At 46.6% G+C, this 27,057-nt stretch overlaps 1 protein-coding gene and 1 long non-coding RNA gene across 4 annotated transcripts in view; both read right to left on the bottom strand.

Moving 5' to 3' along the window:
• Window positions 1–12,595, bottom strand: part of LOC310745598 — a 97,769-nt gene extending 85,174 nt beyond the window's left edge. For 2 of the 3 annotated variants that reach the window (XR_014540209.1, XR_014540210.1), the window contains exons 1-3: window positions 12,490–12,595; window positions 11,018–11,164; window positions 6,505–6,581 (exon numbers count right to left, since the gene is read on the bottom strand). This is a non-coding gene — a long non-coding RNA (uncharacterized lncRNA). Of the gene's footprint in view, window positions 1–2,320; window positions 3,004–6,504; window positions 6,582–11,017; window positions 11,165–12,489 lie in introns of those variants that run through there. The other variant, XR_014540211.1, reaches the window with a different exon arrangement.
• A 5,027-nt stretch (window positions 12,596–17,622) lies between these two features.
• EIF1B (eukaryotic translation initiation factor 1B) lies at window positions 17,623–24,233 on the bottom strand. The gene is made up of 4 exons (XM_083577490.1): window positions 23,926–24,233; window positions 19,829–19,992; window positions 18,834–18,935; window positions 17,623–17,996 (listed from the first exon to the last, which is right to left on the bottom strand). Exons 1-4 carry the CDS (start codon window positions 23,954–23,956, stop codon window positions 17,952–17,954), a joined length of 342 nt encoding a protein of 113 aa, XP_083433616.1. The 5' UTR covers window positions 23,957–24,233; the 3' UTR covers window positions 17,623–17,951.
• Window positions 24,234–27,057: the final 2,824 nt, after the last annotated feature.

Here is a 27,057-nt window from a genome sequence, read left to right as displayed (position 1 = left end):
CAGTAAGGAAATATTAGTGAATGGCTATAAAAAGGTAAAGGGGTAAAGGGACCCCTAACCATTAGGTCCAGTCCTGGCCGACCCTGGGGTTGCAGCGCTCATCTCGCTTTATTGGCCGAGGGAGCCTGCGTACAGCTTCCGGGTCATGTGGCCAGTATGACTAAGCCGCTTCTGGCGAACTAGAGCAGCGCACGGAAACGCTGTTTATCTTCCCGCCAGAGCGGTACCTATTTATCTACTCGCACTTTGACGTGTTTTCGAACTGCTAGGTTGGCAGGAGCAGGGACCGAGCAACGGGAGCACACCCCGTTGTGGGGATTTGAACCGCCGACCTTCTGATCGGCAAGTCCTAGGCTCTGTGGTTTAACCCACAGTGCCACCCGCGTCCCATGTGAATGGCTATAATTATAGTCAATTTTTTAAACTGATAAATTTAGTTGTTAACCTACTATTGTGCCTTTTTAATTCTACTAAAGGTTACTGGATCACTAGGAAAATTCAGGTGCAGACGGTACAATTTGTTTTGAAAGGAATCTTTATGCTAAATATTGGAAGATAGATTCTAAACCAGGCAACATAAAAGTAGGTGGCAAGTGGTAGGAACAAGCTAAGAAACACTGAGTAGATGTGAAGAAAACACATGGCATATAAAGAAATAGGATAACTTTTAGTTGACTCATATTCAGAGTAAACCAACTGAAATAAATGGACTTAAGGAATTCACATTAATTTAGATGCTCTTCTCTGACTTGATTGGCTATCACCCTTTTTAAGCAAATGGAATCCAGTAGTCCAATTTGCACAGATATTTAAATATTTTAGATGTTTAAGATCTTTAGGGTACTTTAATAATACTTCTTATTCTTATTTTATTTATATGCAACCCATCTGTCTGGGTTGCCCCAGCCACTCTGGGGTGGAATCTACACACATTTAAAAAAACATTCTGAAAAAGCATTTTAAAAAATACATTGAATTTTCCACAAGGCTCACCACCGCCATCTAGTGTCACATTGTATATTGCACTTAAAACACACTTAAATCGTTTTATTTGTAGCTATATAGCTGAGTCCTGGGTAACTCCAAACAAAATATTAAAAACACAATGAAACATGTACAAAAACTATTGAAGATACTTAGGATGTTTAAACAAGAAGTTCTTTTTTTCCTAAAAAAATGTTTAGGGGTACTCTCATTTTGACTCAAGAAAAACACCATTTTATAGTTCAAATTTGGAAAAATAAATACAGTAAATGGACAAAAGTACAAAGATTCACAAAATGTTTAGGGGTATGAGTACCCCTGCGTACCCCAGAAAAAATGTATGTTTATATGTTTATATGTATGGCTATTTTTGTAAATTGATTAGCTCCCTCCTTTTCTGGTTAAAATAATGAACAGCTCCCGCCCCGCCCCCCACACAGAGAGAGAAATAACATTGATAGGCTAGAGACTGTCACCATATACAGCAAAGGACCTTTTCATAAGGATTATTGATCATCATAGACAGCAGAAAGCAGGGGTGGCACATCCTGAGGCAAAACAAGAAAGTGGTGTCCCACCACCACTGCCCTGCCGCCGAAGACTCCCTTACTTGGGTTGTGCAGCAGCACCCGTGAAGCAATGAGGATAGGTTCTGTCAAGATCTCGTGGCACATATGAGCTCTCACGAGATTTTGGGGACAGCTATGCAGAGATGAAATCTGTGGTCTGTAATGATCCAAAATATTTAAACATGCACTGTACACAGTGTCAACAGCAACAATTTGTTGTTGACAAAGGACAGCTGGACATATATAGGGCCTCATTATCTTCAGTAGCTTAGGGACTCATCAAACCTAAATCCGGCCCTGACTGTACACCAAAAGCTGTTAAGGGCTAATCACACACACACACAAACACACACACACACACAATAATATACAGTGGTACCTCGGGCTACATAAGCTTCAGGTTACAAACTCCGCTAACCCAGAAATAGTACCTCAGGTTAAGAACATTGCTTCAGGATGAGAACAGAAATCGTGCTCCGGCGGCGTAGCGGCAGCAGGAGGCCCCATTAGCTAAAGTGGTGCTTCAGGTTAAGAACAGTTTCAGGTTAAGAACGGACCTCCGGAACGAATTAAGTTTTTAACCTGAGGTATCACTGTATATATAAAAAGGTAAAGGACCCCTGACAGTTAGGTCCAGTCGCAAACAACTCTGGGGTTGCGGCGCTCATCTCACTTTACTGGCCAAGATGAGCACTGCAACCCCAGAGTCGTTCGCGACTGGACTTAACTTTGTCCGCAGACAGTTTTTCTGGGTCATGTGACCAGCATGACTAAGCCGCTTCTGGCGAACCAGAGCAGCGCACGGAAACGCTGTTTACCTTCCCACCGGAGCGGTACCCATTTATCTACTTGCACTTTGACGTGCTTTCGAACTGCTAGGTTAGCAGGAGCAGGGACTGAGCAACGGGAGCTCACCCCGTCATGGGGATTCGAACCACCGACCTTCCAATCGGCAAGCCCAAGAGGCTCAGTGGTTTAGACCAAGGCGCCACCCGCGTCCCTTAATACACACACACACACACACACACACACACACACATACATCTAGGCTTCAACATACAGAGGTGGAAGCAAGTTATTGAAAGATTAATAACATCCCGCTCTGAAGTGACTCTTGCAGATGTTGCCGTAAAACAGAGCTGGCCCTGCCATCTTGTGGCTGAAGCAAGCTCTGGCATTCATAAGGCAGTAGGAGCCGACTGTTTCTACTTACTCCCGAGAAACAGGAATGAAAAAAGCAATTTGCTGTTATACATGGCAGAACCTTAAGCCACGATGAATGAAACAAAAGAACTTCTCAGATCATAAATATATGATAAGCTTTGTATTCAAATGCACCAGCTGATGAAACACAAAGGATAGCCTTTTGGAATGGCGTGGCAGTCCGGGAAATGGAGTGCGAAGCATTGCAGTAAAATAGGCAATAGTCCCAAGTTTGTGCTTGGAGCAGCTAAAACAGGAGGAGGAAAGACAGGGGCTAGGGTAAGAATTTACGTAAATGGTTACATTTATTGATGTCTTTTTACACTTACACCCCCAACTTTCCACCACATAGGTCAAAGCAATCAAAATGCCCACCCTGAATTTTATCCTTACAACAGCCCTGTGAGATAAATCAGGCCAAGAGATAGTGAGTTTCATGGTTGCGTGGGGATTTCAGCTTAGGTCTTCTTAATCCTAGCCCAACACTGTAACCTCTACATGCCTCTGGCTCATGTTTAGGCTCAGTTTTTGGATGAGGGCTGACTTGGGTCAGTTCACATAGAGTGGAAGCCCCCAGGCCCCTGCGATCACCTTAGAAGCCAGCATTAGCACAACCGGATGTCTCCAGCTGCAGTAAAACATGTCTCTCCCCTTTCAGTCCCTGCAGCTTGTTACGGTAAAAATCTGGGTGCGAGGCTGCTCTGCCACCCAGCTCGTCGGACTAAGTCCGCGGGTCCCTGCGGAGGAAAAATGAGCTCAGCCGGAGACAGGAGCAAGCTGCAGAAGATCCAAGTTTATTGCGCAACAGGTTCGAGGCGAGATTGAACAGCGAGAAAGGGGTGACATAAACTTTTGAAACTTCCCTCCATGTCCCAGAATACAGTGCAAAATACATCCCAGTTACATCATGAATACATTAAAGAGAGGTTGGGTTACACAGATTACATCCTGAATACATTAAGAAGAGGTTGGGTTACACAGGATTAACATATGGAGGAGGGAGGGGGGAATATGCAGAGCTGGAGATATGCGCAGATAAGCACATCCTGATGAGAAGACAATGGTCCATGTACTGGCATTTCCTGGAGGAAAGGCTTGGGAGAGTGATTTGACAGGATTAGGGTCTTGACACCTTGCTTGAGGGATTATGGAGGACAGGGGAGGTGTGATGGAGTCCTAGAGAAATTGAGCAAATTGGCACGTTGATTTTCTATGAATTTTATAGATTTTAGTCCCTTTTGACATTGACAATTGGAAATAAATTGATATATTGTAGCGAAGAAGAAGGTGAAGAAGACATGCCCCCCCTTCCGTATCAAGCTACAGCAGACTCTGTAATTCTCTGCAAAGCGCATTCCTCCCATTGTCTTCCAAGACAGAAGGATGCCAACCAAGTCCCAATGTGTTCAGTTGGGCTTCTGTTCTGGCAAGGGTTTTTTGTTTGTTTCTTTTGAGCAGGAACTCAAGGGAACTAAGTTCCCTTACCTTTTTAAATTTAAATTATTATTATTATTATTATTATTATTATTATTATTATTATTATTATTATATTGTCTGGGGAGGACTGGAATGGTTATACAGTGGTACCTCGGGTTACATACGCTTCAGGTTACAGACTCCGCTAACCCAGAAATAGTGCTTCAGGTTAATAACTTTGCTTCAGGGTGAGAACAGAAATTGTGCTCCGGCGGTGCGGCAGCAGCGGGAGGCCCCAGTAGCTAAAGTGGTGCTTCAGGTTAAGAACAGTTTCAGGTTAAGTACGGACCTCCGGAACAAATTAAGTACATAACCCGAGGTACCACTGTACACCCAATTCCTAAGCCAAAAATTCACCTATATCAGTAATCAATAAAGTTGTGGCCATTTCTAATCCAGATAGTTGTCTGCTTGAGTTTATTAATCGCATCTTACATTTAGCCTCTCTCTCTCTCTCTCTCTCTCTCTCTCTCTCTCTCTCTCTCTGTGTGTGTGTGTGTGTGTGTGTGTGTGTGTGTGTCAGTGTCTCTGCGACTGGGCCCACAATATGCAAACTAACTAACTCCGTGGTGAGTTTCCCCTTTTTTCCAGAAAAAAAACTGTGTTCTAGTACGGTTTTGGATTACAGTCTTAAGGATCTGCCTAACTACCCACTATCAAAGTCAATATCCTTAGCTTTTTCTTGGTGGGGTGAAAGAAGCCCAGCTTAAGGATCACTTTCAGTGCAGTTAAAAACATAAGGATGCTGTTTGGGGAATCTGCAAACCTCTTCAAATAGATAAGGAACACCCTCTAGTGGCACTTAAGAACTGAGCTGCATGCACAAAATAGTTTCTGATAAAGAAGGCTGTTACTCAAGTAAGTAGCCTTGCATAAACCATTTCCTCAAATATATTCAGCATATGAAGACCAAAAACATAGATAAACACAGTACCATACCCTGAAAGAAAGTGCTACAGAAAAATGCCAGTTGCCATTTAAATGTTAAACCCGCTTAGGAAACAGTCGCCTCTATTGGAAAAACAATGTAAGTACCGTATTTTTCGCCCCATAGGACGCACCGGCCCATAGGACGCACCTAGTTTTTTTGGGGGGAAATAAAGGGGGGGAAATTTATTCCCCCCACCCCAGGCGTGGGGCTGGGGTGGGGGAAGCCCGAGCTTCCCCCGACCCCAGCCCCCAGAACAGGCAGCTCTCCGCAAGTCATGGGAGCCCAGCGCAAAGTCGCGCCGGGCTCCCACGGCTTGTGGAGAGCTGCGCGAAGCTCGAAGCCTGGGGCGCACTGAGCTCAGCTCGCCCCAGGCTTTGGGATGCAGAGGAAGACCCTTCTGTTACTCCTCCAGCTTCCAGGCAGGCGTGTGGCTGAAGGGGCGCTGTGCAGTTCTCCCTCTCTGCGCAACACCTCTCCTGCAAAGGAGAGACGCTGCGCGGAGAGGGAGAACTGCGCAGCGCCCTTCAAGCGAAGCTGGAGGAGGAAGTGAAGAGGCAGCTGCCCTAGCTGCGTGTCACCTCTCCAGCTGGGAGAGGGTCGTGGGGCTATTCCTTAGCCCCCCGCACACTCTCCGGGCTGGAGAGATGGCGCACAGCTAAAGAGGCTGCTTCCAAAGCCGCGCGTCACCTCTCCAGCTGGGAGAGGCTGCGTGCGGCTATGACAATACCCCCACCTCCCGCAAAAGCCCACAGGAGCCGTGCACCCTTTAAGGAGCACACGGCTCCTGTGGGCTTTTCTAGAGGAGGGAGAAGGGACTGACTGGCCGCGTCAGTCCCTTGTCCCTCCTGAGGAAAAGCCGCAAGAGCTTGTGTGAGGCTTTTGGGAGCTTTTCCTGCCTGCCTGCCTCCTGCATTCGCCCCATAGGACGCACACACATTTCCCCTTCATTTTTGGAGGGGGAAAAGTGCGTCCTATGGGGCGAAAAATACGGTAGTAGTAGCCTGGGATCTGCAAAACCTCTGCAAAAGGCATGTCAACATCTCATCCATCAAACATCAGGAGGCAAAGCAGAGACACACAACTTGTAGAAGTTATTGTTATTATTATTAAATGTATTTAATAAAAGAGGGAGCCCAGAGGGAAGAGGTTAGGGACCCCTGAGAAGGAGGAGAGCTGCCCTTCACCCAGCTGGTGACCAGATCTTCTCACCAGGAGGAGGAGGGAAGGGGGTGGGCAGACACTCCCAGAATGCCTTGCAGCCCTGCCAGACCTTGGAGGCTGAGGCTGCCCCTCCCCCCATCATGGGAGACACCCCATGCTGCAGCAACACCAGCAACTCACCAGAAGCCATTGTCCTCCTTCGACTCTTGCTCCTGAGGGTCATCAGAGGGGAGACGGAATCAGCTTGGATCAGTGGCCTAAAAATGAGGGACAGAGACATCCATCAGTGGGGGGGGGGGAGATTAACCCTTCACCACCCCAAGCCCAGGGGGTCTTCTTATGGTATATGCATGCTTTTAACCACTTTATTTCATTCTAACTTTGTAGATTAAGTTTTAAAAGTTGTTCCTATAAGCCAGTTGAAGACTTCAGTTGTAAGCTTTGCCGAATAGAAGGCAGCAGCCCTGATAATATGGAACAGTTCAAGGCTTAATGACAGCAGAGCAACCAGGACAGGAGCATGGCATCCGCATGTGTTTGGGCTGTGTGCGCATGCACAGTGTAGGGCATAGCTGTCAACTTACAGATTTGAAAATAAGGGAGCAGCAGCCTCAAAAATAAGGGACCAGCAGCCAAAATAAGGGATTTTAGACAACCAGCTCCTTTCCTTTCCTCCATAACAGTCACTCGAAGGAGCCTCCAAAACAAATCCAAAATCCCCCCCCCAAGAGATCGCCACCCGCCATTGTACTCAACCAGCTCCTTTCCTTTCCCCCCACCATGTGCCCCCGCTCCAGACAGACCTTTTCCCCGGCAAGGGTGAGTGGGCCGTCGATGACGTATCCATCTGATTCTGAGCACAGGTATGTTCAACTTCTGAGCCCCTCCGAGCCAAAGGCAGAAAGCCCAGCCAACAGCCAAACAAAGCCTCAAACGGTGGTGGTTCCCACAGTGCAGCAACCCGGCAAAGGGGATGCAGCAAGGAAAACCACCATCACTTCTCCGCTGGGAAGCGCTGAGCAAAGGCGAGTCCTCAGGCAATGCGGCCCATTTGATCGGCACAAGGCATGCAAGCTCCACCCCCCAGTCGTTCTTAGACTCCTTATTGGGTGAGCAATGCAGCCAAGCAACATAGTTGGAACCTCCCTTGTCCCTGGCTGGCAGGGAGGGAGGGAGAGCAGCTGCTTCCATTGAAACCCGGGAAATTTAAGGGACATCATCAATAAGGAACAGCAGCGGGACACAGCGCTGGGATAAGGGACTTTCCCGCCAAATAAAGGACGGTTGACAGCTATGACAGTGTAGGGGTGCTACTTGCTGAAGGTACAACTGAAATATGGTGGGGAGAGGGGAACAATGGGGCTTAAAAGGGAGACCCCTGCCTTCTTTCAGAAGCATTTCAACTGCAGACGCCAACTCTTCGGCTTCAGGAACACTATGAGATCTTTCAGAAGCAGGGCGTTCAGGCCTAACACACAGACAGACAGACAGACAGACAGACAGACAGAGTGAGGGATTGTTGCTCACCCGCTCCACTTATCCTGAGGAGAACATCTAGGTGCCAGGCTGCAGAACCAGGTCAAAGGCCCAGCAAGTCAGAGAGACAAAGGAGGCTGGACCAAATCAGGCCCTTGAGCCCATCTAGCTCTGCCTGACCAAAATGGCTCTCCAGGGTCCCAGGCAGGGAGTCTTCCCCTGAGCCCTACCTGGAGATGCCGTTGAAGCTGGGACCTTCTGCATGCCTAGCAGGTGTTCTGCCATGGAGCTACAAAGGCCCTTCTTCCACCCAAACAGGGTCTCTCTCCAAGAGTTGTGATCTGTGGCTTGTTGTATGAGAGCTCTAGCTAACCATGAAAGTTGGATGCTTCGACACCTAAGGTTCTACTTTGTTTTAGGGATTGTGTTCTAAAACTGCTTGGTTCTCTTCACCTTTTCGAAAGCTGCCTGGCGACCTTGGCTTGGTCTAGCTCAGCCCTGTCTCCTCTCGCTAGACCACCAAATTCATCCCAGATGTACAATTTCACCAATTTCGCCGTCAGTCTTAAGGAACTAGAAAAAGGCATGGAAGAAGTGTTGGCTCCCACTGACTGTCGACTGAGGCCAGACATCAGACACATGGAGAATGGAGAAATTGATCTGGCTAGCAAAGAGAGAGACTAGAAGAGAAGCAGAGAGCTGCTCATAAGGAACGTGCAGAAGATGAAGCCGAATGGAGAACAAGATGGTTTTATCAGGGCACCAATCCATACCTTGGGACTCCTGACTGGTTATACTCAGGAGGGTACTTTGATAGAAACTTCTTTGACTGTCCAGATATATACAGTGGTACCTCTGGTTACATACGCTTCAGGTTACAGATGCTTCAGGTTACAGACTCCGCTAACCCAGAAATAGTGCTTCAGGTTAAGAACTTTGCTTCAGGATAAGAACAGAAATCGGGCTCCGGCGGCGCGGTGGCATCAGGAGGCCCCATTAGCTAAAGTGGTGCTTCAGGTTAAGAACAGTTTCAGGTTAAGTACGGACCTCCGGAACGAATTAAGTACTTAACCCAAGGTACCACTGTACTGAAATCTTGAATGCTGTTGCTCCTTTGCCCAGGTTTGGCAGACTTTACTCCAGTGACTCTGGCTCCGCCATGACCAGAAACCATCGTTTTTCTAAAGCTAAATTTTCATGAAAATGATCAGTCATCAGTGAAGGAATTGTCACAATTTTGATTACCAAACTGTCTCCTCTCGCTGGCAGCAGTGGCTCTCCAGGGCTTTTAGACTCCAGAGTCTTTCTGTCACAAAGCCACAACCCCTCCCCTTTTTGATTCCTGTTTTAGTAGGGGGGGGTCTAAGTGGCAAAGCCAACTGCAGAGGAAGAGCGCATGCCCCTCCACTCTGAGAGGCCTGTGCCGTGTGTGTGTGTGTCTTGGCAGAAGAGGTTATTTCTTTCACGTGCCCACAGTCTTCTTCTTGCTGATGCACAGCTGCAGAGGCCCCTCCTGGATGAGTTGGTGCTCCCTCAGGTCAAGGTTCTGCACAGCAGGGACAGAAAAAGGCAGCATTTCACGGAGGGGAAGAGCAGGACAAGGCCAGGTGTTATGTACTGAGTTGAATAGGATCCAAACTGCAGCAGTCTGATTGGTCCTAGAACAATAAGCTTCAGAATGCAGCAGTCTGATTGGTCCACAGGAGCCACCCAATCCAACTCCAGGTGGAAGTGAAGTCGCAACTTGATTGGCCTACAGGAGAATCCCGGAATTAGCCAATCATGTGGCACCCACTGTGTAAATAATGTATATAAAGCAGACATTTCAGGGGAACTTCCATTCCTCTTCACCACTATGAGCTGAATAAAGAGCATGAGATCTACACTCGACTCTGAGTATATTTCAGGGATTGGAGGGGAGGGCAAAGGGAAGGACCTACCTGGAATTGCCTGGCCAGTGGGTGCCCGTTCTTCCGCAGAGACCTGGCATCCAGGCGCTTTTGGTAGGCGGCCAGCTGCCTCCTTCATGAAACTCCTTAAACTCCTTGCGTGCCAGGCAAAGGCACTGGTGCTCACAGATTGACTCTGAGCAAGAAAGGTGCAGAAAGAGAGAGAGAGAGGCATAGAGGCTGCCTGCAAAGTTGGTTTCATTTTATTAGCTTGAAACCCAACGCAGATCCCAGCACAAACTAGGAACAAGGCTGCATTGAAAAGCAAACAGGTCTGAAAGGCAGATGAGCAGCAGCAGCAGCAGCCCAGATGCATGAGGCAAAGGGATCCTTGTTTGCTGATAGGAAAGCGGGCTGCTGAACAACACCTATTCCCTGCAGACACAGCCCCACGGGGCATTAATGCAAGCAGACAGGGGTTGTATAAAACCAGGACATCATCTCTCCCCCCACCATCACCCTCCTTGGGCGCTGGCTTTCCCTAGTAAGGCAGGCTCAATGCAGCTCACAACCTCCCAAAGTTAGGAAGCATATCAACATGGAATCATGGAGAGACACAGCTCTCCTGGGACACCCTCCCCACCGCACAAATATACGGAGAAGGAGGAAGAGTGTGCTGCATGGTATTATTCAGCAGCAGAGGGTAACTGGCCAGGCGCCGCATCTTGCAGTCCAGGAAATTGGTCAGCCGGCGGCGGCGGCATTCAGAGCCAGCAGACAACAAAATGGATGAGACTTAACTGGGAGTTGAATCGAACCGGAACTGAACTGAACCAAAATGGCTGTGTGACTCTGCTTTTATAGAGTCACACTCATCTGGTGAGTAACTTACAGCAGGAACAGGAAGTTACACACACACACACACACACACACACACACACACTCCCGGCTCTGTCCACTCTAAGGAAGTAAAGCATGTTGTAACTGACTGCACTGATGTAACACATCCTACTACAACAACCCTGTGAGGTAGGTTAGGCTTAGCGGCAGCAACTGGCTGCCACCTCCATCCTCCCCTGCCCAAGGCAGTGGATGCCCCTGTATAATCCCCATTCCTGGGGGGCAGTGTGCTTGCGCTCCTGCCCTGCTGCTTGTGCCCCCCCCTGAAAACAGGCTGCAAGACTGGCTGGGTCCCTTGGGCCTGATCCTGCTGCAGAGCTCTTTGGATGCTGTGCTTCGATTTTGGGCCCTTCTCCCTCTGCTCCTGACCCGCCCAGGAAGAAGCGGAGGCCTGGGCCAGCCACAGAATGGAGGGGAAGCAGACTTACTGTGGATCTTGAGCAATTCTCGTAGGTTGGGGAAAATGAGGGCCAGCTCCTCCTGTTAAAGGAGTTTCTATTTATACATCCATTGGTAAAACAGGACCACCAGACTATGCAGCGAGTGTAGGTGAGAGGCCTCCATCATAAAAAGCTCTGTGCAAAGAGGGCAGAAGAAGAAGAAGAAGATCAGGTTGAGGATGAATCCCAGCAGGGTCTGGAAAAGAGGCAGCTAAAGTGGGTTCTTTCAAAAAAGACTTGGGCTCTGCCTTACAAGGAGAGATGGATCCTGCTCTCCTCCTGAACTGGGAGCAAAGCCCAGAGTGGCCACTGGTGGGGCGCCAAGGAGCTGCCTTGTCCAGTCAGACCATTGGTCCACCTGGCCCAAAGTGACCTCCACAGCAGGTGGCTCTCTAGTGCCTCAAGCAGGGGTCTTTCCTTGCCTTCCTGGAGATGCTACCGCACTTGGGGTTCATGCAGGCAAGGCAAGTGCTCTATGGCCACTCACCAGCCTAGACACCAGGAACCACCCAATGGCTCTGCTGGTTTTAGGGTGGCATGACTGGTGTGGCCGCACTGCAGGGGGTGCCCAAACAATGCTTTGGAACAGAGCACAAGAGGCAGCAGTGGGCTGGGGGCGGGGGGGAGTTGCACAGGGCGGTACTGGAATTTGAGAGCCCAGAGTCCGCCACTGCCATTCTGGGTCTTCTTTGGAGAAAAATTCTCTCCTGGCCATTTTCGAGAACTCCAAAGTTCCAGGCTACCCTTGGGAGGGAGAAGGAAAGAGATTATGGCTCTTCTGTGGAAGAAGGGAGAAGCAGGGGTCTCAAGTCTGTGCTATAGGTCTCCAGCCCTTGATCTGGGGGCTCTCTTGGAGTTCAGCATTTTAACAGGGGAAGAAAGAAGACATGTATTTCCCTTGTTACATCACTGATAGATGAACACTTTCAGTTCGGGGTGCGGGAGGTTATTTATGTATGCTACTACTGTGGCCTGTGTTTCGTTAGCCCCAAAATGGAAGACAAGTAAAGTCCCTACTAAAAGTGATGGAATATGTGCAGCTTGCAGACTTAACATATAGAAAAAGAGAACAAGAAGAACATATGTTTAAAAAAGATTGGAAAATGTTTATTGAATATATGGGTGAAAATTGTGTACATATGAAAACGTTGGCAGCATTAAGATAAATTCAACAGTGTAAATCAGTTTTCATGGATGTAACAATGGAACACTGAATGGTTTAGTTTAAGCAAAATATGCAGGGATTTATGGTATGTAAAATGAATCATGGAAAGAGAAGGGAAGTCATTGATATTTTAAGGTTGTTTAAATGAATATTCTAAAATGTAAAACAGAAAAACTTAATAAAAAATTATACCAAAAAAGGGGGGGGGCAGAGAGAAAGGTCAAATAACCAAGGAGCTTCTTTAAAAACTAGGCATGAATCTTCATGATGTCTCCCCCCTTTCCCATGATTTTACCTTCTGCGAAACCAGCAGCACATTATGCAACAGGTCTGAAAATATCCAGAACAGAAGTGATCTGATCTTCAACCGACTGGCTTTCAACTGACCCAGGGATCCTTTCAAACAACTCACCCGGCCTCCTAGGAAACAAAACATTCTGCAGGATTCCACAGCTGGTTGTGAGGTCAGAGCCTGTCAAGGACTGGAGCCAATGGGCTCTGGGCTCCAGGAACACTCTGCCACACCCATACCAATGGGCTCTGGGCTCCAGGAACGCTCTCTCTGCCACACCCGTCACCTGGACACTTCAGGCAGCTGCCAAGCATCTGGCCCCGCCCTGCATTTACCCCCAAAGCAGAAGGCTCAGGCAGCTGAAACCCCTGAAACCCCAATCTTCCCAATTTTGCACCCCTCTGGAGAATCGAAGGAAATAAGGCAGGCCATGAATGTGATCCAGTTTCTGGCACCTCTTTAAAACTCACCTGTTTGCCCAGGTGTGGCTGGATAATAGGCCATAATTTGGTCACGGTGTAGTCTAGGTTCCAGGGGGGTGAATGTTCTTTTTAAACAATGAGATGGGGGCTTTATTCACCTCTCTCTGGGTGCTCACCCACATTTGCCACCTCTAGGCATCTTTTTAAAAACATGTTTGTGCACCTAGAGGCCTTTCTTGGTGCTTTATTGCATTATTACATGAAAACTCAATTTTTTTATCTAAGGAACTTGGTATATGATGCAATTCCTCTCTCCAAATGATCTTCACAATAACCCTGTGAGGTAGGCTAGGCTAAGAGCCCAAAACCTGGTCCAAGGTCACCCAAGGAGCTTTATAGCCAAGAGATTTGAACCCTGGACACCTGGGTCTTAGTCCGGTCTGGACACTGCAGTACATTAACAACATGGATGGCTTTAAAGGAGGATCAGACTGAAGGAGAAGGCAAATCATGGCTACTAGCCATGGCTGCAATATTTGCCTTCACAATCAGAATTAGCAACGCTTTGGAACAGGGCTGGCCCAAAACATTTTGGCACCTGAGGTGAACCATGAATTGGCACCACCCACCCACCCACCCCTATTCGTGGAGGGGATGGTATGGAAGAAATTTGGCTTCGTTTGAAAAGTGTACAAACCCAGGCTTTTAAACACAACACCGTAGTTTCCACACAATGAAGCCCGCAAAAAGAAAGTTGTAGTGTTTTGTGCCCTTTGGAACTTGAGTTTACCTGCTTTTAGCATTCCAATTCTGGTACCAAGGAAGTTTGTGCAAGCTCCGTGTTGTTCCCACCCCCCACTCCAGCCTGCCCAACACTCTCAGGTGTCAGGTTCGAATTCCAGCTTCTTTGTAAAGCTCACATGGTCACTTTGAGCCAATTACAACCTCTCAGCCTAACCCACCTCACCAGATCGTTGTGAGGAAAAAATGTGCAAAGGAAGGGATAATGTGCAATACATTTATCTCCAACAGATAAATGAAATATTTTTTTAATTTCTAGAGTTGGAAAAAATATCTGAGCCTAGCATGCAAAATCCTAGCCCTTGCATTGCATGGTGCCTTGCAGCCTACACACATTAAGACACACATTAATTAATCCTAAAATTAATTTTACAAAGACCCAGGGAAGGCAGCAAAGTCTGCCATCCTTTGCACACTCACCTGTGAGTAAGCCCAACTGAGCATAGTATGACTGACTTCTAAGTAAACATGCATAGGTTTCTGCTGCGAATCCTACAGACTGATTGACATGAAGCAACCAAGCACAGCAAACACAGGTTAAAAATCGGCACCAAGCAACCAAAAACAATTTTTAAAAATAAAAATGCCCCTTTAAAGACAAATACTTGTGCCATCCCCAAATCCCCCGCATGAGGCATGAGTCAGAAAAAATGAAATGCATTCAGAGGCTCCTCACTAGGCCAGAGGAACATCACCTGGTTGTGGGGTGTGAAGGCCGCTTCCTGCAAGGCCCTTTCCACCTGGCCTAGGGGGTGAGGCCCAGACTCACCAGCCCCACTGAAGAGGCTCCTCATGAGGCTGGAGGAAGACACTTTCCCTTTGCTAGGCTTGTCTCCTGCTATTAAAAGCAAGCAGCAAATTATTATTAAATGGCCTCGGTCCAGTATATCTGAAAGGAGCATCTCCACCCCCATCGTTCTACCCAGACACTGAGGTCCAGCACCGAGGGCCTTCTGGCGGTTCCCTCCCTGCAAGAAGTGAGGTTACAGGGAACCAGGCAGAGGGCCTTGTCGGTGGTGGCGCCCACCCTGTGGAACACCCTCCCACCAGATGTCAAAGAGAACAACTACCAGACTTTTAGAAGACATCTGAAGGCAGCCCTGTTTAGCGAAGCTTTTAATGTTTGATGTATTACTATATTTTAATATTTGGTTGGAAGATGGGCGGGGTATAAATTATTATTATTATTGGCTTGCAGCAGCACGTGATAAGAAGCAGGCTGTATTAGAAGCCTCTGTAGCAGTCTAGGGTGGTCATCTTGAGGTAGTGAAGGCATGTGATGGCTCCCCAGCTTCTCCTTTCTCTTCTTTTGACAAAAGGGAGGAGGGACAAGACAGTTTATGATTTTAGGTGGCAATTGGCAGCCACCTTTTTCTGAAGCCATAGGAACCACCAGTTATGATAGCCGATATTCTGGCCAGCCAGGGAAATGGGGATTGACAGCAGCCCACCCAAAGGAATCACAGCATCCACAACCAGTTTCTGGGCCAGGAGGAAACACTGGATGTAAATGGTAGCAAACACACATTGCTTCCAGTTTGAAGTATTGATATCTCACCTCGGAGACCTGGTTGAAATGCTACGCAACTGTTGGGGCTTAGTTTAAACTGGCAGGCACCCAAGTCCTTCACCAGTTATAGCTCATTGGGGTATTCCTTCCTATAGCTAGGAGGAAAGATGTACAATCAACACAACATTCAGTGCTAAACCAATCTAATTAAAAATTAACTATTGTATTTGATTGAGTTAATGTGGAGCGGAGAAAGCATGGATTCCTCTTCAAAGCAAGCATGTGCACCATTTGCATGAACCTTACAGAAGGGTGTTTTCCGCTTCCCAGTGTCCACAAAACACAGCTACTTGTGCTATTGGAAGTGAAGCCAAGGGACACCCCCAGATAGTCATCTAGATTTAACATGTAAACGACAACACATTTCCCCACAAGAGGTCAAACCCGATCATATTCATAAAGATGCAACATCAGTGACATTTCCTGAGTTCTTTTGCCAAAGGAACCAGAGAAACCAAGCTGAAGTTTTGCAGTGTGTTATCATTTCATCTCACAAGATTTATATGCAGCTTGAATGTCATAAAACTTCAGTGGTTTTAAAAAAGAACAATAAATTTACCAGTAGGAAACCATTAAAAGCAACTATTTAAAACATTTTAAAATATTAAAATCAATGAAGCTAAAAACCAAATCAAAATATAATGCTTGTCTAGTATTCTTAGTGAAAACTCAATGTCCAAGTCACAGGAAGTAGTTATATTTTTGATAGAAAACCAAAGAATGATCCCTTGAAAAGATTTACTGATTTGCTGAGTATTCGTTCACAGAATAGAACTCTCAAAAACCTTCCCAGTCAGAAACAGGTCACTATTCAGCTTTTTCAAAGTATCTGGTTAATATGTTATAGCAGTGATCCCCCTCCATTACAAGGTGGAATTTATTCCGACAAATTTAAACAAGTCTGTTTCCCTTGCTCTTTCAGAGTACTATCCTATAGCCGTTTTTGTAAAAGGTTGCATAATCAAAGCCCGATACATTATGCACATAATGTCTTCCTAAGTAAGTCACTTTCAAGGTCATGCAGCTATCAGCAGAGCCTAATACCACTTTTTTTACATGCAGTAGTTCCTATCAATCTTCAGCTAGTACATTCATTCAACAACGTTATAGGTTTACGAGACACTTCAAGCAATGAATGCTGTTAGGCTCTAAACTGTGCATCCACCTTTAGACCCCATGTGCAATTAGGGACCAGTTTCTTAACATTTTAGCATATAATTATATGGTGGTTTTACTGCTAGTCACCCCCCACCCCACCGTAGGTCAGGTTATGATCTGGTAGTGGTCATGGGCAACAGCTGAAGCTACAGTAATTAACAGTAGCTAGCTACTAATAAACTCCTAGAATCTACTTCAGCTTGAAGCCAGTTCTTCCAAGACTTCCTCTTCATTTTCATTCTGGCTCACGGCAACAAATGTGTGAATAACCCAGACTGAAAATAACAAAGGGGCTTCATGCAGCCTGGAGAACGAACTGAGCCATGCTGTGAATTGGCATTGTGAGAGCAGAAATTGACAGTATTCTTGCAGAGGTTGTAATATAAATGCCGGCAGCTGCCTAATAGTTTGCAATGTCAGCTAAACCTAGAATGGTCACATGGACGTCCACATTTTTCTGATCAGGCTGAGATTGGCACCCACCATAGCTAATAGCATTTGGGAATAATTTCAAAACCCCTTTGTGCCTTCAGACCCTGAGGAATAGGATTCACTGTGTTGATCCTGAATTCGAAGCCAACTTCATCTACTTCTCCTGCCAGATTTATAGTTTGCAAAAGTGGGTAGATAGAGCACCAGCACTTACTTCAGCATGAATTCAAGCTTACCAACATATACATTCATGAGAACTTTTGTGTCTTCCAAGTTCAGGTAAGGCCTATATGACAGGTTTAGAGAAATATCAGCAGTTGATTGAATTCTCCAGAAGCTATTTGAATATGATCTGGAATTCCACAGTATACTGTAGGCTCTCCAAGAATCCTTGTTAATTCTAGGAGTCAGCATTCAAGCACCAAATTCTTCATAACACATATGATTCGCCTAACCTGAAGCTAGGAAGGAGTATCTCCCTGATAAAGCAGCAGCAGTTGACACTACTAACAAAAACATTCAACAGAATTTCCACTGCCAGAGGCCAGGATTAAGGATGATAAACTACATTTTTACCCAATACAGTCTGTTATGTAATCTTTGGCAACGCTTACAGTCAAAGTATATTTAAATGTGTTTGTGTTGGCTGTTTTCTTCTCAGATTTTACTTCGTTTACCAGGTAGTCAAGAAGCTACTAACATGCTTGTCATTCACTGAAGGCTCTTGTTTAATGCATCCAAAGCAATCAGGAGTTTTAAGATAAGAGACGTTTTTATTTAAGCTGCAACACACATGGTTTTAATACAACATTTAAATCAGGTGAAAAGTAAAACACTGAACTATCAGCAGTAGAACATTTCCATTGGAAATGTGTTAAAATTCTCAAGGATCTCATGTTACCATCTTACTGCAGTTTTCTTATGTGTTTCTAGCCTACACTCCATATGTTTTCTGTAGTCATGCAAAAGCAAATAAGGTTTTGAATGGGAAGTCCATCGACTGCAAAGAATCATTTTTCACAGAGTAGCCAGCTTGGGTAAGAACAAAACCTGCAGAAGTTCTTCATGTAAACACACACATTTTAGAAGCCATGAACTTTCAGCTGCTCCTCCTTGACAATGCCAACCTGCAGAAGAGAAGGAGATGGCAGTAAGCCGGCAGCAGTTAGAACCTGAAAGTCCAACACAAAAATGAAGTTACACACTTGTCAATCCCAAGGCAGATGGAGAAAGAGTTAACATACAGATGAAACTGTACAAATGTACAATGGGAGGGGGAGAGACTCTTTTTGGTCTGAGGTGTGCCATCTTCCTGGTGTGCAACTGTCTATGGGCTGCAAGCCAGAAGCAAAACTGAGTGGACCAATGGAGGTGAATCTTACCTCTGTTATAGTTGGCTACATGAGAGCCATGGGTGGGGGGAAATCAGACACACACATTCTATCCAATGAAGAATTATTACAGTTCAAGGACTCGTTTCAGGCAGGCTAAAGCACTCAGGGAGGGAGTGGAGCAACTCCTAGTACGGGGCATGGACCCAGGGAGTGAGTTTGGCCTTGGGAGAGTCCCGAGGGCTGAAGAGAGAAGCCTGGAAGAACACATCTGCCCCCTGGACCAGTGCCCCCTATGGTACAAGAGGATCTACAGCAGCCATTCTTTTAGGTCACATTCAGAGAAGTGCCACGCAGTGCCTTATGTAATTAAGTTAATTTCTTGTGATAAAATCCAGCTGCTCAAATATACATCTCCGACTGCCGAAGTCAGGCCTGTTGCACTCCTCCCCTCTTGCCGCCAGTATGACTCAACTCAACCCTTTTAGTCCAGGCAGCAATATGGCTCACAGCTAGGGGTAGTGACTCACTCAACCCTGCCATGTTATGTTACATTCAGAGTCAAAAGTGTCTCGCTTAAATAGGCTTCTGAGTGCATTTTAACATTTGAGCAAGCAGCCTGAGCTGACTGACCTCTAGGAGGAATTGGCAAATGTTCTTCCTCTGGTCCCCTTGCAACTGGATCACTTCCCCGTATTCAGGATGCTCAATCACAGTACCATTACAGGCAAATTTCTACAAAGAAAGGTTTAATGCTTTTCAAAACCCAGTAGCAAATTATGTTTAGATCACTTTCAGAAGAGAACCAAAATCCATTATTTTGGTTATTATTTTTTCCTTCAGAAGACATGCTCCAAAGGCTTTGCTAGCAAATGAGATATATGCTTTTCTAGTGATGGATTTTGGCAGAAGTTCCTAGATGCTTGGAGCTTAGAATTGCAGAGCTCAGCAATGCCTAAATCAACTGCAGGAGTCAAATCAATGTCCTGGCCCAACTTCACATTTTCCCCTACAACCTGACCACCACAAACTAGATGAGTAGATTTTGCTCCATTCCCACCCAACCTCAGATATCTTCCCATATCACCTCCCAGGTTTTTTCCTCTTTGCTCCAGGCTTGTCTCCCCACTTTTTTTACTACTGTTCTAGAAATATAGAACTGAATGTTCAAAATAGAACTCGATGTAAAAACATCAATTCCTCCTCCGCAACACAATTGGCATTGTCAAAAACAGGCAACACGGTACTGAGCTATTTGTTCTAGGAACAACTTTCTGGTTACCTTTTGCAGCAATATATCTCCTTATGTGGCTTTTAAGTCATTTAAAAGGGTCTGGATCCATTCCTAGACAGTGACAATTGTAGAAAAGAGCATGAAAGCTGGTTATTGCAACTAAATTGACCAGCACACTGCTCAAACATTAAATTTTTTTCAGTTAAGACTGGCTGCTCCTGTCAGTGCATTCAACATCTGAAATGGTCTTATACTGGAAAGCTGTCTCAACCAGAACATTTAACACGCCTGTCGCAGCATTTGATCTTTCACTTTCCCACTGGAAATTTTTAATTTACATGCATTTCTCTTTCAAACACAAAAGCTTCAGGACCTAAGAGAAGAACAGCTCTACCTTTTTGAAGGCTTTCACAAGCTTCTTTTTGTCATAGTCATCTGCAATTCCCTGAACAGTAGTTAGTGTCTTTCTGCCGTTTCGTTGCTGGATCCTTATATGAATGTAGTCTTCAGTCCCTGCCGGGAGTAAGTCGTCACCCTTAGTTGCATCAGCAAAGGGGTCTGGAGGGGTGAAAAGTCCACATGAGTTAGTCTGATGCAAACCTTCAAGTTCCTACATATTTTGAATGTCTTTTCCAAATGGTAGATAAAACATACTTCTTAGTATTCTAAACTACTTAATCCAGGCAGCAGCAATTCTTTACCATGTCAATACAAACATGATCGTGATATATTGTCACATATGGTAATTTCTGCATATCTGTGGGTGTTGTCTGCTCTCTAAGGCCCATACCTGGGCTCTGTTTCTCATTCTCTGCTACAGACTAACCCAGTCTTTATCTCACCTTGAGAACTTCCTCAAACACTAACCAGGAATACTCTAACACAAATGTATTCGGGACAGACTACTAACTGTGGGGAGAAAAACATACCAGCAACCATAAGTAGTCTGATATTCCATTAGGCACCCTAGTAGTGACAAGGTTTTTATTTTAGCCTTTGTCCACTAGTGCTCCCAAGCCCACCAATTCCTCCAAACAATGTTTCACTGCTTGCCTGCTACTAAAATAGAAGCTCTTTTCCACCTATGCCTTGTTTGAGGCTCAATCTGAGAAAGATCAGTTCCCTGCTTTTAGGCCAACCAGCTACCCGGATGAGGAAAAGGTCAATCTACCTTCAAAGAACTCCTTCCACAGCAGTCTGCCATGCAACTCCTGTGCATTGTAGAGGGGAGATTCTGGGGCCACTTCCAAGGTACACTGTCGGTTCACACCAGGCACTGGAGAGGCCTGTTGGGCTTACCCATTGACACATAGGAGCCCCCCTGCAGCTGCACAATGAACCTAGAGGTAATGCTTTGGCAAGTTAACAAGGGGAGGCAAGGGCAAGTCCAATATAAACCCTGGGTACAAGCTGTACAATGAGGGAAGGCAGAGAATTCCAAATGACCCTAGCATTCAAATCGTATTGCATGAATGAGGAAACTGTGGCCCTATGAGCACTGTTGGCTCCAACTCCCATCAGGCTCCTTCTGCGTCACTGCAAAAGTTACAACAACTTGTTCACAGACTCCAATATGTCCAAGTCTAGTTCTGAGAGGCTACAAGCCTGTGCCACACTTCTGGCTGTAGGGAGGGCTGGAGCACCTTATCGTCTTTCGTGTTTTTATTCTGAATGAGGAGCAACGAGTCATATGACCTCCCTCCCTGCAGTCAGAGCTTAGACAAAGGTTGAGTACCTCCGTGAACTCCTTAAAATGGTGCTGTGTTCTGTGAAGCAGAAAGTGGATTATGGGAGAATACGGCACAATTTTAGCTTAAAGAATCTTCCACTGCTCCCTTAGCTGCAGAGACCAAGCCTACAAAATCTGCATTCCTTCATAGCTACTTGTCACTCCCCATCTGAAAGAGCAGAGTCAAAGTGGAGTCAAATTGAAAAACCATTATAAATTTTCCACCTTTCCCTCCTTTACCAATTGACAAATTCTAAAGTCCTATCCAATTCAGGCATAAACCTCTATGAATGAAAAAAGTCTTCAAAAAGCTGTTTTCAACAGATCAGGAAGTTTATTCGTGGCAAGGTGGATGTATCTGTGTTCAATACAAATCAAGGAGTGCAATTTTAGAACTGATGGCTATGGCAAAGATGATAAAATGAAGGCTCTTTGCATAGAAAGAGGAATATCACAAAATAAATTCCCTGGATAGAGGAGAAATTCACCTCAAGACTGGTAGGAGAAAATGGAGAGACTGAGGTACAAAAGCTTTGCCTAGGCCAGGGAGTGGGGGGAGATGTTGCTGGACTCCCATCTCTCATTAGCTTGTCCAGCATGACCTGGGATGATGGGCGCTGTAATCCATCAACATCTGGGGGGGACAGGTTCCCCACCCCCTAAGCCTAGACTGGAGAGGGGGGGAATCACTTGACTGAATGCTCCTCAGGAGAATAATCTCAAACAGGCACAGAGTCATTGATCCCCCAAGAAAGAACATGCAACAAGGCAGCTCTCCCCCCGCCTGCCCCCCCAAATACAAGTACTAAGTTAGCAAATGAAAGGAGAAGGAAAGTTTCTCAGTTATTATAGCACTGAGAACTGCAGGAATGAACTGCAGGGCTGGTGATCTCAGCTGCCCAGACAGCTTGCAAGATGTCAAATGGGTAGAGCAAGCCAAATTCCTGAACTGCAATGCTGGGGACGGGGGCAGGGGGTTCCTTGAGGCAAAGGGGTCCCTCTGCCCAGTCCTTCTGCTGGCAATGAAACTCTGCTGCAGGTGAGGAAGTCCCAGGAGCAAGGGGCACCCTAATGTGTCACTCAAACAGCAAGTCAAGTCGGTGGAAGCTACCACTGGTGTTACATTCCTGCTGTTGATAGCCAGCAGAACACACACCTCCTCCCTAAAAGAAAAAGAAACAAGAGAAGAGCTTGCTGGTATAAAATCCACTGGATCCAGAGTTGGCCCTTCTGCCATCATGTGACAGCCAACAGACCCAGTTTGGGCCTCTTCCCATTACCAACGAGGGTTCCCTGCCCCAGCTTCAATCCTGGCAGGGCAAGCAGAAGAGCTGAGGATGCAAGACTTGCTACTACTCCACTAACCCCACCCTTGCTGGCCAGGAGGTTGCATTTTATCCCAATTCTTAAATACGCTGTTAGTACAGCTTTATATCAACAACTGGCAATACTAATGTGGAAGGGTCTACAGTAGGCTACAAACCAAATTTGGTCAATGCAGTAATAACAAATGGAAATAGCTGGATCGGGTGAGTGAGTGGGTAAGGTCTTGTGCACTAGGCTAGCTAGCTATATAGAGGGTGTTGCACTATATAGAGGGTGTAACTGATTTGTTACAAAGATATCAGTTACGGGAGCAGGAGTTTACTGGTGAAGACATCAGCAAACAAAGTCTTAACATCTGACTATACAATGTGGACCAAGGTTAATAAAGTGGTTTAACCTAGCCCAGTGTTTCCAAAAGCTGAGTCTCCAGCTGTTTCTGGACTACAACTCCCATCATCCCTAGCTAGTAGGTCCGGTGGTCGGGGATGATGGGAACTGTAGTCCAAAAACAGCTGGCGACCCAAGTTTGGGGAAACCCACAAGCTACACTTAAAAGTCCCAGTTTGCAAAACAGCCACCAACTAGCAGAACACAGTAGAAGCCTGTTAAAGAGATACCATAATGAATAATAATAATAATAATAATAATAATAATAATACAAATATTTTATTATTTATACCCAGCCACTCTGGGCAGCTTCCAACAAAATATTAAAATACAAGAGTCCATCAAACATTAAAAGCTTTCCTAAACAGGGCTGCCTTCAGATGTCTTCTAAAAGTCCGTGGTTGTTTTCCTCTTTGACATCTGGTGGGAAGAACTCTGGCCCTCCCATCCACAAAACACACGGCCTCCTGGAAGGCACTTTTAAGCCACTGAACACCCAACATTTTTAGACAGCAGGGGTCAAGCAGACGTGTCCCGGCCCCATAGCAAGGAATCAACTCTGCGTGAAAGGAGAGAGGGTGAAGGGTGTGGGGGCAAGCGCAGAGGGGCAAAGGCTGGCACAGCTCACCTTCCCTTTGTCAGACCAGGGGCAGGAAGATGCCAAGACCCGGGCCAACGGCAGCAAACCCTTGCAGCTTAACAAAATGGACTGGGCGCAGCGCAGGGAAAGAGGCGTCTCTGCTGGGACCCCCCCCCAAAAAAATCTTGCGCGCTCCATCCATGCACCCATTTATCTCAACCTCCTGGGTGCTGCGCAAAGGGATGCAAAGGCTTTGCCGGGGGGGGCGGAGGCAAGAGGGGACCCCCCTTATGCGCACCCCGTTTGCTGCCAGGATAACGGACACCTGGGATGGGCATCCCCGAGCCCCATTTCCCTCCACCAAAGACCGAGGGAGCCCGGGGCGGAGGTGGGGCGTCTTCGCTGCCGGGCCTTCGCGCCAGTCCCCGTCCGATCCTGCGCTAGCTGCGCGGGGGCCGCCGCTTCTTACCGAAGGATTGGAGGTTCTGGATAGTGGACATGCGATTCTGTGGCTGGGCGCTGCTCGGGGGGAAAAGGCCGCGGCTGCGTTGGCCCGGGGCTCCCTCAGGTTCAGCAGCGAGAGGAAGCGGGGGCCGAGAAAGAGAGAGAGAAGAGAGGGAGGGAGGGAGGCAAGCAGCCGGCGAGGAAGGCAGGCAGAGCGGACGCAGCGGGACAGAGGAGAAGCAGAGGCAGCAGCAGCAGCAGCAGCTGATCTAACGGCGACGTTCGCTCACAAAATGGCCGCCCGCTCGCCCGGAGCCTCTCCTTCGCCCAAGCGCGGGGCACGTGATTGCAGTGGGATTCGTCCCCCCGCCCCGCGCGGAATGCCGGGAAACGGAGTCCTCTCCGTCAGAGGAGCGCGCGAGGGAGCTCGCAGGAGGGACTACAACTCCCGGCGGGCATGGCGGGAAAGGGTTTTGTTTTTGTTCTGGCGCTCTCCGCCTCCTCCCAACCGCCTTTTTTTGTGTGTGCTTGCCGTCGAATGTCACGTCAGGACGTGTGCAAACGCGTGTTGCGGATGATGATGATGATGATAAATTGATGTGTTATATATTATATATTATATATAAATTATAAATTAAATTATATATATTATAAATTAAATTATATATATTATAAATTAAATTATATAAAAATTATTTTATAAATTATTTAATATATAAATTATGCATATTATAAATTATATTTTCATTTATGAAAAATTATAGATATTAGTATTATTTATTGTTGTCGTTATTATTATTAACAATAATAATAAATTATCATCATCATCATACTGCCCTCCATCCGTAGATCTCAGGGGCAGTTCACAAGATGGAAACACAAAATACATAATAAAAACAAAAACAACACAATTTTCCCACTCCCCCAAACACATTAAAAAGGGGTATAAGATGTTAACCAACCCAAGGCCTGGTCGAAGAGGAATGTTTTCACCTGGAGCCTAAAAATATATAGTGAAGGCACCAGGCGAACCACCCTGGGGAAAGCATTCCACACACAGGGGCCACTGCAGAAAGGTCCAGGTGGGTTCATATAGGGAGAGGCAGTCCTTGAGTTATTGTGTGTGAGGTTAAGGCTTTATTGGTCAAAACCGGCACTTGCCATGGGGCCTGGAAACTAATGGGCAGAAAGATGCGCACAAGGCAGCGAGCGAATCCCCGTTTTGCAAACGTTACAGGCCAGGCACACCCCTCGCAATAGCATCACATTACTTTGTGCTTGCTCCATCCTGATCCCTCAGGACAATGGATTGCATAAGCCTCTCATTACCCCGACAGTCAGGGATACTTCGTAGTGCATGGTATACAGGGTTGTAAAGGTAAAGGTACACCTGACCGTTAGGTCCAGTCGCGGACGACGCTGGGGTTGCGCACTCATCTCGCTTTACTAGCCAAGGGAGCCGCTGTTTTTCCGCAGACAGCTTCCGGGTCATGTGGCCAGCATGACTAAGCCGCTTCTGGCAAACCAGAGCAGCGCACGGAAACACCATTTACCTTCCCGCTGGAGCGGTGCCTATTTATCTACTTGCACTTTGACGTGCTTTCGAACTGCTAGGTTGGCAGGAGCAGGGACTGAGCAATGGGAGGTCACCCCGTCGTGGGGATTTGAACTGCCAACCTTCTGATCAGCAAGTCCTAGGCTCTGTGGTTTAGACCACAGCATCACCCGTGTCCCCTATACAGGGTCCTAGGCATTGCCAAATATCACTTTGTCCTGGGCATTCTCACTGGAGATTGTTTGTGTGTGGCTCATAGTAGGTGGCCAGCGAACTTGTGGAAAGAACAGGAATAGGTCTAAACTTTCTGGTGCTGCATTGCCTAACTAGGAATCCTGAGCATGGAAAACACGCTCAGTCCATATTACCTGCGCCTACCGATCTCAGTTCACAAAATAAAATAAAATAGAATAGAATTGGAAGGTATCATGGGGGGTCATCTCGTCCAACCCCCTGCAATGCAGGAATCTCAACGCATTTGAAACCATACCAGACCCTGCTTAGCTTTGCAAATGTGCTAGCAGTTTTATTGCTACACCAGGCCTGCGGGGATGAAAACCCATTCTATCTACATATGTCTCTCTTCATTCCCCCTCATTTCTAGTTGGGTTTTGGGTTTTTAAAAGGGGGGGGGGGAGAGAGGTGTCAGTATTCATATCTTGGTACAAGTGCCGTGGGTGCCAGCACAAGATGGCTGCTGTGGATGGCAAATAAACAAACAAATAAAAATTGTGGCAATGCTGTATAGTGGTGAGGACCCTCGGGGGGGGGGCGGGAACCACTGCTTATTACTGTATTTCACACTTTCAGCTAATAAAATAGCTCTATGACTTCCTTCAGATGTCTTCTAAAGGTTTAATGTAGGGTTACTTATCTCCTTGGCTCGGGGGTGTGTGTCACATAACTTCATACCCTTCAACATTTCTCTAATGAAAATAGGGACATCCTACTATACCCAACAACATTTCTCTGATGAAAATAGGGATGTCCTAAGGAAAAGCGGGACATTCCGGGATCAAATTGGAAACTGGGACGGCTTCTGTAAATCCGGGACTGTCCCTGGAAAATAGGGACACTTGGAGGGCCTGCAGCAGCAGCAGCTGTGTCACTCTGGCTACTGGCTGAGCTGGCCCAATCTGGTCTACTGTTCTGTGTGTCACTTCATTTGGGAAGACAGGTGAACTAATGCCAGTGTACTCGAAGAAGCAAAGATCACCAGTGTCGAAGCAATGATTCTTCAACTTCAGCTTTGTTGGACTGGTCATGTTCGGATGCCTCATTATTGTCTTCCAAAGCAACTATATTCCGAACTTCAAAATGGAAAGCGTCATGCTGGTGGTCAACAAAAGAGGTTTAAAGACTCTCTCAAGGCAAATCTAAAAAAATGGAGTATAAACACTGACAACTGGGAAACACTGGCCTGCAAGTGCTCCAGTTGGTGAACAGCCTTTACCAAAGGTGTCATGGAATTTGAAGACGCTCAAACTCAGGACAAAAGGAAGAAACGTGCTAAGAGGAAGGCACGCTTGGGTGATCAACTCCCGCCCGGAAACCAATGTCCCCACTGTGGGAGAACGTGTGGATCCAAAATTGGCCTCCACA

The sequence above is a fragment of the Podarcis filfolensis genome (assembly GCF_964270895.1).
Source record: "Podarcis filfolensis genome assembly, chromosome: 12".
Classification (NCBI taxonomy): Eukaryota; Metazoa; Chordata; class Lepidosauria; order Squamata; family Lacertidae; genus Podarcis; species Podarcis filfolensis.
The sequence above is the reverse complement of the archived record's forward strand: the minus strand, read 5'-3'. Positions and strand labels throughout refer to the sequence as shown.

Coding starts and splice junctions, on each gene's coding strand:
- EIF1B (XM_083577490.1), bottom strand. CDS start 23,956: ATGTCCACTATCCAGAACCTCCAATCCTTCG. Junction 19,993..23,925: donor CCAGAACCTCCAATCCTTCG/GTAAGAAGCGGC, acceptor TCACCCCTCCAG/ACCCCTTTGCTGATGCAACT. Junction 17,997..18,833: donor TTTGCCAATTCCTCCTAGAG/GTCAGTCAGCTC, acceptor TCTCTTCTGCAG/GTTGGCATTGTCAAGGAGGA.